Consider the following 12,098-nt stretch of genomic DNA (forward strand, 5'->3'; position numbering starts at 1 on the left):
CGAGCGGGCGGTCACACGAGGCGTGACCGCGGGGGGTGGAGGGGAAGAAAGAACAAGGCAGTGCGGGTTCCTGGCGCGGTGAGAGCTCGGAGACGCTCCAAGCCGCTGTTGTACTTTGCTTCCTGCCATTCCTGACAAGGCGTGTCCGCAGTGGTTACCGAGGTTGAGCTCTACTGCCTCGACCACAGCAGTGGCTCGCCCCCCCAGAGGCACGAGCGCTTGGTACGCGCCGGCGGTGCGGGCAGGGCGGTGCCTGTGTGACTCAGGCGCTGCCATTTTGAGGGGTCCTTGGTGGCTGCGCAGCTCCACTCCGCGCTCGCTGCGTGCCGAGGCGCAGGCACTCCCGCTCCCTCCTCCTCGCTCCTGCCGTCGCCCTCGAGGACGTCCCGGGACCGCCTGGGCGAAAAGAGGCTCACCTCAGCCCTTTCATCATTCTTCCCGGCCGTCCCGGTCCTCCTTCGACGTCTCCGGGATCTCTCTATGCCCGCCGCCCTCCTCCGTAGGAGCCGCTAGCGCAGGGACAGCGTCCTCCTCCTCCTCCTTCCGCCGCCGTCGCCTCTTCCTCCTCCTTCTCTCTCCGCCACCATTTCCCCACTCCCCGGGCCCGGGGCGCTGAGCTAGACTATGGGGACCAGGTCGGGGCCGAGCAGCGGCAGAGCGGGCGGCCCGGTCACCGTGTCCCCTGCGGCAGGGATGGGGGGGCTCCGCGGCTTCGTGGCTTTATCTTGACATGGCTCCTCTCCGTGCTGCCAGCACCGCCGCCGCCTCCTCCTCCACTGCTCCTCCTGCGCCCGCCGGCTGCGGGTAGCGAGCGGGCCACGGTCCCGGGCTCTCCTCGGAGCCTCGCAGTCTCTTGCTTAACTAGGGGGGAAGCTTTGGGAGGGGTTCCTTTTTTTTTTTTTTTTTTTTTTTTTTTTTTTTTGTTTCGTTTTAGTTTTCCTTTGTTTTTTGTTCCTTTCTCTCCAGAGAGAGAAGGGGGAGAAGTACTTTTCTCCCCCCCTTCTCTTCTTAACCTGGTCCGGCGAATTCGCTCACCTAAAAACTTTTTAACCCCGACTAATCAAACACCTGGGGAGGGGAAAAAATGTCTGGAGAGAGGAAGAAAATAACCTGATAATTGGGGATTTGGTTTTTTTTTTTCGGGGGAGGGTGATTTAGAGGTTTAAAATTGCAACCTAGATTGCAATTTTTAAAAAACCAAAACAAAAACCTCGCAAAAAATTCTGTCACCGAAAAGCAGGAGCAAAACGCACTCCATGTTTTCCGAGTCGTGGCCATGAAGTGAGAGGGGAGAGAGGCGGTGCTGCTGTGGGTGTCCCGCTGCCCCGGGCGCGGCCGCCCTGCGCGCAGAGAGAAGCCAAGGGAAAGCCAAGAGCGCCGGCCATGCACAGCCTCGGCTGACCGGGATCGCAGCAGAGAGAGAGAGAGGGGAGGATCCCCAGGGGATCGGCGACCCAGGGAGTGTGTGAGGTGTCGGGGAATGTAGGGTTCTCCCACTGGTAGGGAGCCCGGGTTGGGGGCACTGATTCAGGTCTGAGTCTCTCGGTGAGAATTCTGTCTTTTGAACCCCTGTGCGCCCCTTGTCATTGGCCATCATGATCCCTCTCCTCTTCGGCAGCAGTAGCCTCAGGGCAATGATGAGCAGGATGAAGTTAGAAATGACTCCGCTGTCTTTTCTCTTTGCTCCCCTGCAAACCAGCGCTGTGTTGACTGTAGTTGATTTTGTTGTTAGCGGCAGAGAAATGTCATACTTCCCGGGTTGTGCACTCCTCCTTTGCACCCTTTTCTCTGCTCTCCACCAAGTGTAATAATTCTAAAGAAAAAGACGGGCAGCATAGCAATAGTGGAAGGCTGAGAATAATAATCAGTAGAGTCATGAATCTGGCTGGGGTAAAACGCAATTTGTAATTTCAGCTTCGGGTTTTTATTTTTTTAAGCAGAGCAGAAGTACCCCCCCATGGATTGGGCTTGTGCCAGTTGCTTTTTATTGTACACATAAATTGTGATAAGATTTGTTTGGGGTTTGGTGGTTTTTTTTTTTTTTTTTTTTTTTTTTTTTTTTTTTTTTTTTCTCCTTCATTCTTATCCACTTATTCCTGCGGCTAAACTGTTCAAATTTTTTTCTTCGAAATTCTTTGGGTTCTTTTCCTTGATTTGTTGTAAAACTTCTTGTCCAGCCATGGCTGGACAACTACTTTCTTTGTTTCTTGACCCCTCCAATACGACATTCTCCTCAAATATTGCCTGAGGTGCGGTTTTGGGTTACATTAGCGTTTGATCTATTCAGTTTTATTAGCAGGAATCAAACGACTTGTTTCTGTTGTACTTAAGTCTTACGAAAAGGTGCCCATAGTTTAGCGACAGTTTCCAAAGGCTTTAGTACCACCTGTATTACAAAATGGGGGACCCAAACTCCCGGAAGAAACAAGCTCTGAACAGACTTCGTGCTCAGCTTAGAAAGAAAAAAGAATCTTTAGCTGACCAGTTTGACTTCAAGATGTACATTGCCTTTGTGTTCAAAGACAAGGTAACTTGTTTTTTAAGTGTGTCTCTGCGTTTGCTGCCTTTTAAGTGTTTTATGCAAAGTCTTGCTGCCTGATTGCATCAAATGTTTTATCCTTAACAAATTCCATTGACCTCTTGTTTTTTTCTTAATTGCTAGTTGCTATAATATTGACTGCGTTCATGTTTGTCATTATGAGTCTTGGTATGTTGTGGTTCTGTAAGGCAGAGGGTTCCAGAGGGTACCATTAAATGGTTACTTGGTAACTTCTCTGTTGGTAGATACTTTCCAAAGTTAACACTGTAACTCGTGAAGCCTAATTGGGTCTGACCTGCGCAGTTGCTGGCTGTGAAGGGAATCTGGCTGGGGCCATTGCCCCCCGTGTTTATCTGGTGAAGGCAGAAGGGAAGACCTGGCAGTTGAAGGGAGGAGTCGCAAGATGTGGTGTGGAAATGGCCCAAGTGCGCAGGCATATGTGGAACTGCTGCTGTCATTTTGAAAGGGAGTGGGGAGGGCAAAGAGGAAATCTTCATTTGCTTGGCTGCTTCCTCTGCTGCTGGATGCTGCTCATCTGGGTGGGGAGCTGGGTCTTTCTAAAGCCAGCTAGAGGCCCGCAGTTGTGGGAGAGTTTTTATCCGCAGAATGCTAAGAAAAGTAGGTACTTGGAGGAAGTGAATGTGCTGAACAAATGAGGAAATGGAGAGAAGCAACTGGCAACAAAGTACATCATGTACAAAATGCACGTAGATGAGCACTGAAATAGTTTAATCCCCTCAAATGTGTAGTTTTTGCATTTGCTGTAATAATTAGATGTTTACAATTAAGACTTTTCTTTGAAAAGCTTCTTTAAAATTCCTAACTTCAGTTTGCTTTTGTCAGTTCTAGTGCAAGCAGAGATGGATATATTGGGGGTATAATTTCTGGTTACTGTGTCATAGTAACGTAAAAATGAATGTTTAAGCAGTGGCAACAATTAGATTTTCTTAGATGACACAGCTTTAACTCTTAGTTGAACACTGATACTACTTTTTGGTTGCTTTGTAGAAATTAATTGCAAATACTTGTTTTAAATCCTGTTATATTTGCTTATATCACAGTGAACTGAAGATGTCCATTCTATACCAGTTTGCCTAAAGTAGGAGTTTAGCTCAAGTTAGCTTGGTCAGCAAATAGTTGCCTGTTATCTGTGTTCTGATGGGGGGGAAGGGAAGTGGAGCATTATTTGGTAGAATATACTTTGGCCCCTAAGTAGGTCAGGACTTTTAATGAGCTGTAAGAAATCTGTTAGAAACAGACCTACAACTTCAGTGATTTTACATTTTCATAATGTTTTGGCCTTGCTTGAGAGATGCTAAAATATTTATACTGAGTATAAAAGTTATTTAACAAATGAAAATAGTCTTTCTTTGGGAAGATTATAACTAACTTCAGATGGGATCTCAATCACCTGCTGTCACCAAATGTGGCATTGGAAGATTTCACTTTTCATAAAAGCCCAACCGTAAAAAATTGAAAAGGAGAAAAAAGCTGTTATTTAAATGATATTTGCAGAGAGAAGCTTGCAGAAGTCCTTGGTCATCCCAAAGTCATGTACTCTACTTGAAGAAGGGGCAATTCTGTTAATGTTTAGATAGAATTTTAGTGTTTGCAAGATTCATACGTAAATCTGCATTTTTGGAAACTACAAAAACCTGTTCAACTTTTATAGAAGTTGTCAGTCTGATTCTGTTTAATTTATAAATCTCTGCCTGTAAGTTTTAGTGTGGTTTATGTCAAAGTCCTAGTCTGTGTGATGTTTACTTTATACATTTATACAGAAAATCACAAATCCTGAAATAAATGGTTACTTATAGTTTCCTAAAAAGGGTTGTAATCTTAATGTCATCTGTGCTTTTTTTTTTTTTTTTTTAGAAGAAAAAGTCAGCGCTTTTTGAAGTGTCTGAAGTGATACCAGTCATGACCAATAACTATGAAGAAAATATCCTGAAAGGTGTGCGGGATTCCAGCTATTCTTTGGAAAGTTCCTTAGAGCTACTGCAGAAGGATGTAGTACAGCTCCATGCACCCCGCTACCAGTCTATGCGCAGGGTAAGGCTCCTTTGTGCACTTGCTGAGTTAGACTTTCTCAACACTTGGCTTTTCCTTGTGGCTCTTAGGGCTAATCCTGCCTGTTTGTTTTCTCATTTGCTGCATGAGGGCTTTGTGGGCCTGTGTTTATGGGGTCTAGTTTGAAGGGTAGCAATGGGGTAATAACCGTTCTGAAACTGTTAAAATCTGTAGTTCTTAAGCTTTACCTTTCATTTGTCTCATTCAGAGATGTGCCTCGGGAATTGTAATTTCCTGCCATTTTTTAGATCTTCCTTTAGAAGGCATGTGTTAATTCTTGCAACAATTCCTGCTGTGCAACTAAGTGATTTTGCTTTATGAATATTGGAAGACAGTCTTTGCTAATGTTTTCTTAAAGTTGTAGTTTATATTAAGTGGGTGTTGATATTAAAATTCAGTGAAAAGCAAGGAAGACTTCAGTTGTGGTATGAGTACTACAAATGGAAAAATCAAACAGATGTTGTCTAAGTATCACCTCTAAAGTATGTGCCTGTATAGATAAGTTGCTTATCTGTGTCTTTGACCACTGGAGGGAAGGGATGTAAGTACAGACTTTACTGCTCACAGGATGTGATCGGCTGTACCCAGGAGATGGACTTCATTCTATGGCCTCGTAATGATATTGAGAAGATAGTCTGTCTCCTGTTCTCTCGGTGGAAGGGATCTGATGAACCCTTTAGGCCTGTTCAGGTATTTGGTTTTGGGTTTTGACTTCAGTAACTAACTTATTCCTGGAGGGAGTGTTGTCTTTAACCAATAAGTTAATGTGGTATGTGAGTTCTGTGCATGTTAGAGAAGTATGCTCTCTGGTTTTATTTAGAAAGCAGTCAGTATTCTGAATGCCAAATTCTGCCTCTTGTCTTCATGAGCTGTTGTATTAGCCCTTCCAAAATGTAAGTTTCCAAAGGGCCTTTGCAAATGACACGTATGTGTAAGTGCATACAGTGTGTTCGTATTTGTAGAAGTGGATTAGATATGCCTCTTAGTACAATCAAATCTTTGTCTAAATGTGATGGTTTTGTTAAGGTTCTGTCAGTATTCCAAATTGCTGTATTTGATTAGATGGGAGTGAGATGGATGGAACCTTTGCATTATAATTCTCCTAGAAATTGTTGCACAGGGATCATCTGCCACAGGGAGGTAAATTGGGTTTTATAAATGCTACAGGTAAAGTTGTACCTTTGTGGTGTTAATATGTCTGATGTCAGTGTTGGCAGAATGAAATTAAGGGATGCTTTAAATTGTGTCAAGACACTGCCATACTCCCCAGTTCCCGCTTTTCAGAATAGATCAGAAAAGGAAAGAACAAAAATGGTTGTAAAGCCTCAGGCTGAAGGAAATTAATGGGTTACATGTGAGCTTTATCTTGAAAAATATTTTATTCCTCTCCCTTACACCATGTAGGCCAAGTTTGAATTTCATCATGGTGACTATGAAAAACAGTTTCTGCATGTTCTGAGCCGAAAGGACAAGACTGGAATTGTTGTCAACAACCCTAACCAGTCAGTGTTTCTCTTCATTGACAGACAGCACTTGCAGGTGAGCTTCTTCTGTACTTGTCTTCACAGGTGGATTTTAATCACAAAAAGCTTTCTCTTCTTTGCAGAATCAGTGATTTTGCTGTGAGGTACTCAAATAGAAAAACTGATCATGCATTTTGGCAGTTTCAGGGGAACTTGCGCTATAAATAGGATTCATATGTGCAAAAACTATGGGCCACATATGTATTCACATGAGAATTAATGTTCTTGTATTGAAAATTAAATAAGTTCTAAAACAGGCCTAACAGTGTTTAAGAAAAATTAAAGTATTGGTACCAATACTTTAATTCTAATACCAATTGGTATTTGGTACAATGCAGAAATAATTCAAGTTAAGAATGAACAAAATAGTGAAAACATTTTATGCATTAGAGTTTGCAGACTAATTTTAAGCTCGGGCTGTTTATGTGTATGAAATAGTGAATTTTAAATGTGTGTGGGGGTCTGCCTATTACTCCTGAGTTAATTTCTAGGTTTAACACCTTTTCTTTGTGTTTTATTTGCCTCTAGACTCCAAAAAACAAAGCTACAATCTTCAAGTTATGCAGCATCTGCCTGTACCTGCCACAGGAGCAGCTCACTCACTGGACGGTTGGCACCATAGAGGATCACCTCCGTCCTTACATGCCAGAGTAAGGCACTGGCCAGCAAAATGGGGAAGATCACAGAATGCAGCAGTGGATTTTCACTTTCCTCACCACTTTATTCTTTCAGAATTTAGAAGAAAATGGACTCATGTTCAGAACACTATACATTGTGAAACTTGATCATCCTGGATTTTTTTAATCATTTGTATCTCAGAACTTTGCAGGGGTTTTTTTTAGATGTTTTCTGCATGGACCTTGTGAAAGAGAGGATGCTCTGCACACTATTGCACTGCATCGGCATCTTACTAAAATGTGAAATGAAGGGACTGTACATTGAAACAAATGTATCCGAAAGCACAAGGTGATCATTTGTGGTGATGTTCCCATTTGTGCTGGTCATGCCCCCTAACATCTCTAATGTTAACCATCAGTATTTTGAGGGTGAGACGTGAATGTAACGGGTATAAAAGCCTTATAGCTTTGCTGTTAATGATTGTATCGAAGAGCACTATCATTCATTCTAATGAACGAAGAAGTGGCTATTACAATAGGAAGTAAGTGTGGGAAAGAAATCTTCCTTCAAAAAAAAAAAAGCATCTCATTTAATGTATAGGCATTTTTTGCCTCTCTTATTTTGCTGGGCCATGTCTTAAGTTTACTGGCACTTTTGTTTTGGATCTCTTTCCCCAAGTTGCTGTATAACTGTGTGAAGGTATTCTTTTGAGTTGGATGCATTTATACAGATGAGGCAAACCTGGAGTCTGAAGTTGCTAAAGCAGCTCAAAAAAAAGGTTAAATAATAGCTGCAGAAACAATGTTGGTAGAGGATTATTTTTTCTTGAGAGTTGAGACTTGTAAACTTGCAGGTGAACTGTGCAGGAAATACTGGTTTCTAAAACATTTCTGATGGAAAACCCATCAAGGGTTGTTTTTTTTTTTTTTTTTTTCTTTTGGAGTAGACATTATAAACCAATGTAAAATAGTGTTTGGAGTGTCAAAAGTTGGTTCTGACAGAACATTTTAAGATTGTGCAATGATAAAAGGAAGACTACTGTATAGTTTTGATGACAGAGAAGGTTCTGCTTAAGGGTTGAGTACTTTACTGGAGTAAACTGCATAAGCCTACTCCCTTTGGATAAAACTAGTGCTTACCTGTTTAAAACTTGTATTTAGCTTTTGTTTGGAATTGAAAAAAAATGGAAATTAAATAAATTAGGTGAAAGATGCCTGGTTTTATTTATGGAAATCCCATTAAATCCCATTGAATCTTAAGTAGTATCTTGCATCTTGCAGTGTCACCCACTGCAAACACTGAAAATGTACAAACTGTAAAATGTTAAGATCAGTGGCAAAGGTGTTCTTGCAAATGTGGGCCATATGTTTCGAAAAGTACTGGTCAGAAATAATGACATTACTGGTATCTTACTGTATTGGTACAGAAGTATTTTTACTTACTTGGTAATAAGTTCCTACAGGTTAATCTGGAACACCCTAGAAAAAGACCACCTGAAAGCACCAACTTCACTTTCGTAGTTGCCTTAAGTTACAAAGAAATACCTTGAAAGTGCTGCTTTTCAGAATGCTAAGACTTTCTAAAATATTTAATAACCACCATACCTGCTAATAGTATTGAAAATTTCTCAGCTTTAAGTGCTTCTGCTTTGAATGATCTGTAAGACATAATACAAAATTTCCATATGGAGCTTGAGCTAAGTTTCATAGAGTTTTGAACATTCAAGTTTCAGGAGTTTACAATTTGCTTCCTAAGTGCCATCCTTTGTTCTTAGTTTGTCATTTTGAGCATCATCTCACCACAGTGGGAATAGGGCCATAGTTAACTTGATTAGCAAACAAATGACAGTTCTTGCATTAGGAATTTTGGTTTTCTTCAGTCTGGTTTCTGCTAGAAGCAATCTCAAGATGCTGGCCTGAGTGGCTGTGTACAGTGCTCTCCATGGGTCAGTAATCACATGGATTTTAACTCTATATTACAGGAAACAACCCGTTCTGTTTAATTCCTTTTTTAGTTCTGTACAGAGGGCGTAAGACAGGCTGCTCATTTGTCCCTCATGACAAACCATACCATGCTTCTTTGGGAGAACACAGTTAGGATTAGAGGAAACAAAAAATTGGTAAACTAGTTTTGTTAAATGTGGTCTGTACTGCCCAGCTAGCAAACCTTATGCTTTTGCTGTGCTGTCAGAGTGAGTTGAGAACCATCACCATTGTCTAAGTAGTGGGGGAAAAAGATAAAGGGGACCAACAGGTTTCAGAGGATGAGAATGTTGGGGAAGATGGGATTTTGTACTTGGGTCATTTGGCATCTTTGAAGAGTTTATCTCCCCTTAAAACAGGACAGCTTTTAAGGGAAGAGATTCAATTCTTGTTCCACTCTTTCTCAATGGAACTTCCAGTTCACTCTCAAAATACTCTTCCATTACTTTAGCAAAATGCCCTTCAGAAGTGAATGGAAGTAGTTCATAATTTCTAGCTTTTGCTTTCAGGCCCTCTTTGTATCAGCCTAATGGCTTCTCAGTAGTCTTTTTTCAAAATGTAGGTTCTAGCTCACAAAACTAATTTTCCAAACCACAATTTGTCATGGTGTGCACCTCATTTTTGGAGCTGTTTGTAAATACAGAAAGGCTCTCTTACAAGAATTTCAGTTACTACCTACTGTCAGTTGCTCTGTATGGCTCCCTTGGACATACAATTGAAATTCATGCAATATTGCATCTGAATATGGGAGTTTACCTGGGCTGTTGTTTAAGGATTTGCCATGAGACCTAGGTAAGTGCCAAGGGGGCAGGGATAAGTTAAGTAGACAGAAGGCCATTAAATGTTAAATGCATCTCAGTGAATTGTCTGGTGCTCCCTGGATGATGAGAAGCTTCTTAAGTGTTATAGTCTGTGCACGACTATGAAGCTTCGCTTCTCAAGCTTCTGCAGCTGTGCAAGAGTAACAAAATACGGTAAGAACTGCTGTACAAGTACTGCCAAAATGTAACAGGCTTGTTAGTTAGTTTGCAGTTGCTCTTTGTCATGTCTGTCTCGAAGTATAAATTCCCTCTCAAAAGCTATTTTAGAGCTTTAGTATTTATTTTATAAACATGAAAATTGACCTATTAGGTGATATACCAGCTAGTAGAAACACATTGGGATTAATCTGTGCTTCTCTAAAAAGGGAAAAATTGGTTACTAATCTTTGAGCATTGAAAATTTTATATCAAAGGTAATGATCTCTCACTGCAAGTTCATTTTTTTCATTGCAAAATATGTGTTAGAAAAGCAGCAGGTGCAAGGATGAAAATTGGAATTTGTAAAATTACCTAGACTTCTAAAAAATCAATTTCTATTTGATTGTACTTTGAAAATACAAACCTGAGGATCAGCCTGCACTGCAGTAAGTGGCTGTGGTCCTTGGGAATGACCACATCAGTGCAATATATTAGTTTTGAAATTACTTTGAAACATACAAATGCCATAAATGTTTGGTTCTTGCACATACTTGCAGCTTGTGAGCTCTGCAGACATCCTTCCCTTGCCACCCCTGTTCTGCTGCAGAACACCTTTTCTTGTCTGCTGAGTCATTTAGGTTACTTGCAGTTACTGAACACCAGCTTATGTTGAATCAGGATCTGGGGGCTGATCAGTGAGAAGAGTCACTGAAAGGTTTTTTGCCTCTTAATAATGAGATTAGTCTAATGGACTGTTGGAGGCTTCATTTAATATTGCATTAATGTTACTGCCGTTGAGCATGATAGTCGAAATCAAGAATGAGTAGAGCACATTTACATTCACTAAGCAGATAGACATGCCATGTGACTTCACTTAATTGCTATTTACTTTTATTAGTCTGGAAATTCATTTCAGATTTTTCATTCTGCATTTCTTGCAGCAGTAAATTCACAAGCTGTGTAAACCTACAGATTCTGGAATAGCATTCAGGAGCAAAGTAATGAGACAACATTATTAAAACCCTTTAGGTCTGCAGCAGTAGGTGATGCATTCTGCTTTGTGCACCACAGCTGGGAGGGAGCTCACGAGGCTCACTGGGTAGTGCAGATGCTGTGGAGGGAGGGCTGTATCAGCTCTACAGGTTAACTGAAGCTAAGTGTAATTTCTCTTCTGCTTGGGTGACTGAAATGCTTTGTAGGGCTAAAGATATCCGTGGCCTACTTCTGCTTTGAAGGGATTTACATATGGAAGGTCCCTTAATTTAAGCACAATTATTGTATGCTAGAGCACCCACTAAGTAAACTGTTCTGAAATTCTCCTGAAATTTATTCAAGCAGCTACCGCTTTTAAAAAGAAATCAAAGATCCAGAATTTGACTAGTGTTACAAGCCCCAGGTACTATCTTAGTAAACAAAAATAGGGGTCTTTTTGTTTGGTTAATTTATTGTTGTTTTTTTTTCCTGAAGGATAGCAAATGTGTCTTGTTTGATAAAAGCTGGCAGGTAATTTACTCTAAGTGAGAACTGTATATGCTGCTGTGTCCCACAACCATGGCAGCTTGGGATTCTGGTCTGGTGGTAGCAGGGGTTCAGAGAATGCACTGCAGAATGATGAAGGTGATAACTGTCATCATATTGGCCCTGAACTCAAGTAGCAAAATAGGCATCTAAGTGGGGTTTTTTCCATTACCATGGATAGTGAGGTAAGGGAGAGGTTTGGAGGGTTCTGGCTAAATGGTTTTTTTAGCAGATGGAAATTCTAAAATTGTGAATGATATAATGCAATTGGAAGTTCTTCTGTATGCCCTTGCAGTGGCTCAGAGCCAGTCAACGAAGCTGAAGAGATTTGAACTGCTGTTCAGAACAGTTACTTAACAGCACAATTCACCTCACATCCCTGCCCCATCCCTTTTAGGTGGTGATTTGTGAATTTGAGAATTGTAAACCAGCAGCTCAGCTGTGAGACCCCTGTGGTGGGTGGCTCGACTTAAAAGACTTACAAGGAGTTCTGACAGCTCAACACTTGTTTCAGCAGTGACACCCTTCCTTACCTTTTCCCTAGTTTATCACTGATATCTTCCCAAGAGCTGGAATCCTTAATGACTAAACCCCTTCTCACTGCATCTTAATCTGTGATCTGTATCTGCCCTGATTAGCATCTGGACCCCGGTTTCAAATGGCAGTGGGAACAAGTCTGTTCTGATTCCTTATTTTCTCAAGGCATCTGTAGAGCACAGCTGTACGTGGTGCACGCCCGTGGGTGGCAGTCTGAATGCATTTGTGCAATAGCAGTGATGTGAAACCAGCATGAAACTCTTGGCTGGACAGGCTACTGCATGAAGTGTGAAGCTGAAGCTACTTCCACTCAGAGAGACAAACTGTTCCTCAGCCTTTCATACCACTATGT

The 12,098-nt window shown here is 41.6% G+C and overlaps 1 protein-coding gene across 1 annotated transcript; it reads left to right on the forward strand.

The window, feature by feature from the left end:
* Positions 1-327: 327 nt before the first annotated feature.
* Positions 328-7,963, forward strand: LOC310915184 (uncharacterized protein C6orf62 homolog). Its single transcript, XM_083871885.1, has 5 exons — positions 328-2,527; positions 4,415-4,591; positions 5,177-5,299; positions 6,014-6,148; positions 6,661-7,963. Exons 1-5 carry the CDS (start codon positions 2,399-2,401, stop codon positions 6,784-6,786), a joined length of 690 nt encoding a protein of 229 aa, XP_083728011.1. The 5' UTR covers positions 328-2,398; the 3' UTR covers positions 6,787-7,963.
* The last annotated feature ends 4,135 nt before the right edge of the window (positions 7,964-12,098 follow it).

Source organism: Zosterops lateralis (genome assembly GCF_965231275.1).
Source record: "Zosterops lateralis genome assembly, chromosome: 1".
Classification (NCBI taxonomy): domain Eukaryota; kingdom Metazoa; phylum Chordata; class Aves; order Passeriformes; family Zosteropidae; genus Zosterops; species Zosterops lateralis.

Coding starts and splice junctions, on each gene's coding strand:
- LOC310915184 (XM_083871885.1), top strand. CDS start 2,399: ATGGGGGACCCAAACTCCCGGAAGAAACAAGCTCTGAACAGACTTCGT. Junction 4,592..5,176: donor GCTACCAGTCTATGCGCAGG/GTAAGGCTCCTT, acceptor TACTGCTCACAG/GATGTGATCGGCTGTACCCA. Junction 6,149..6,660: donor TTGACAGACAGCACTTGCAG/GTGAGCTTCTTC, acceptor ATTTGCCTCTAG/ACTCCAAAAAACAAAGCTAC.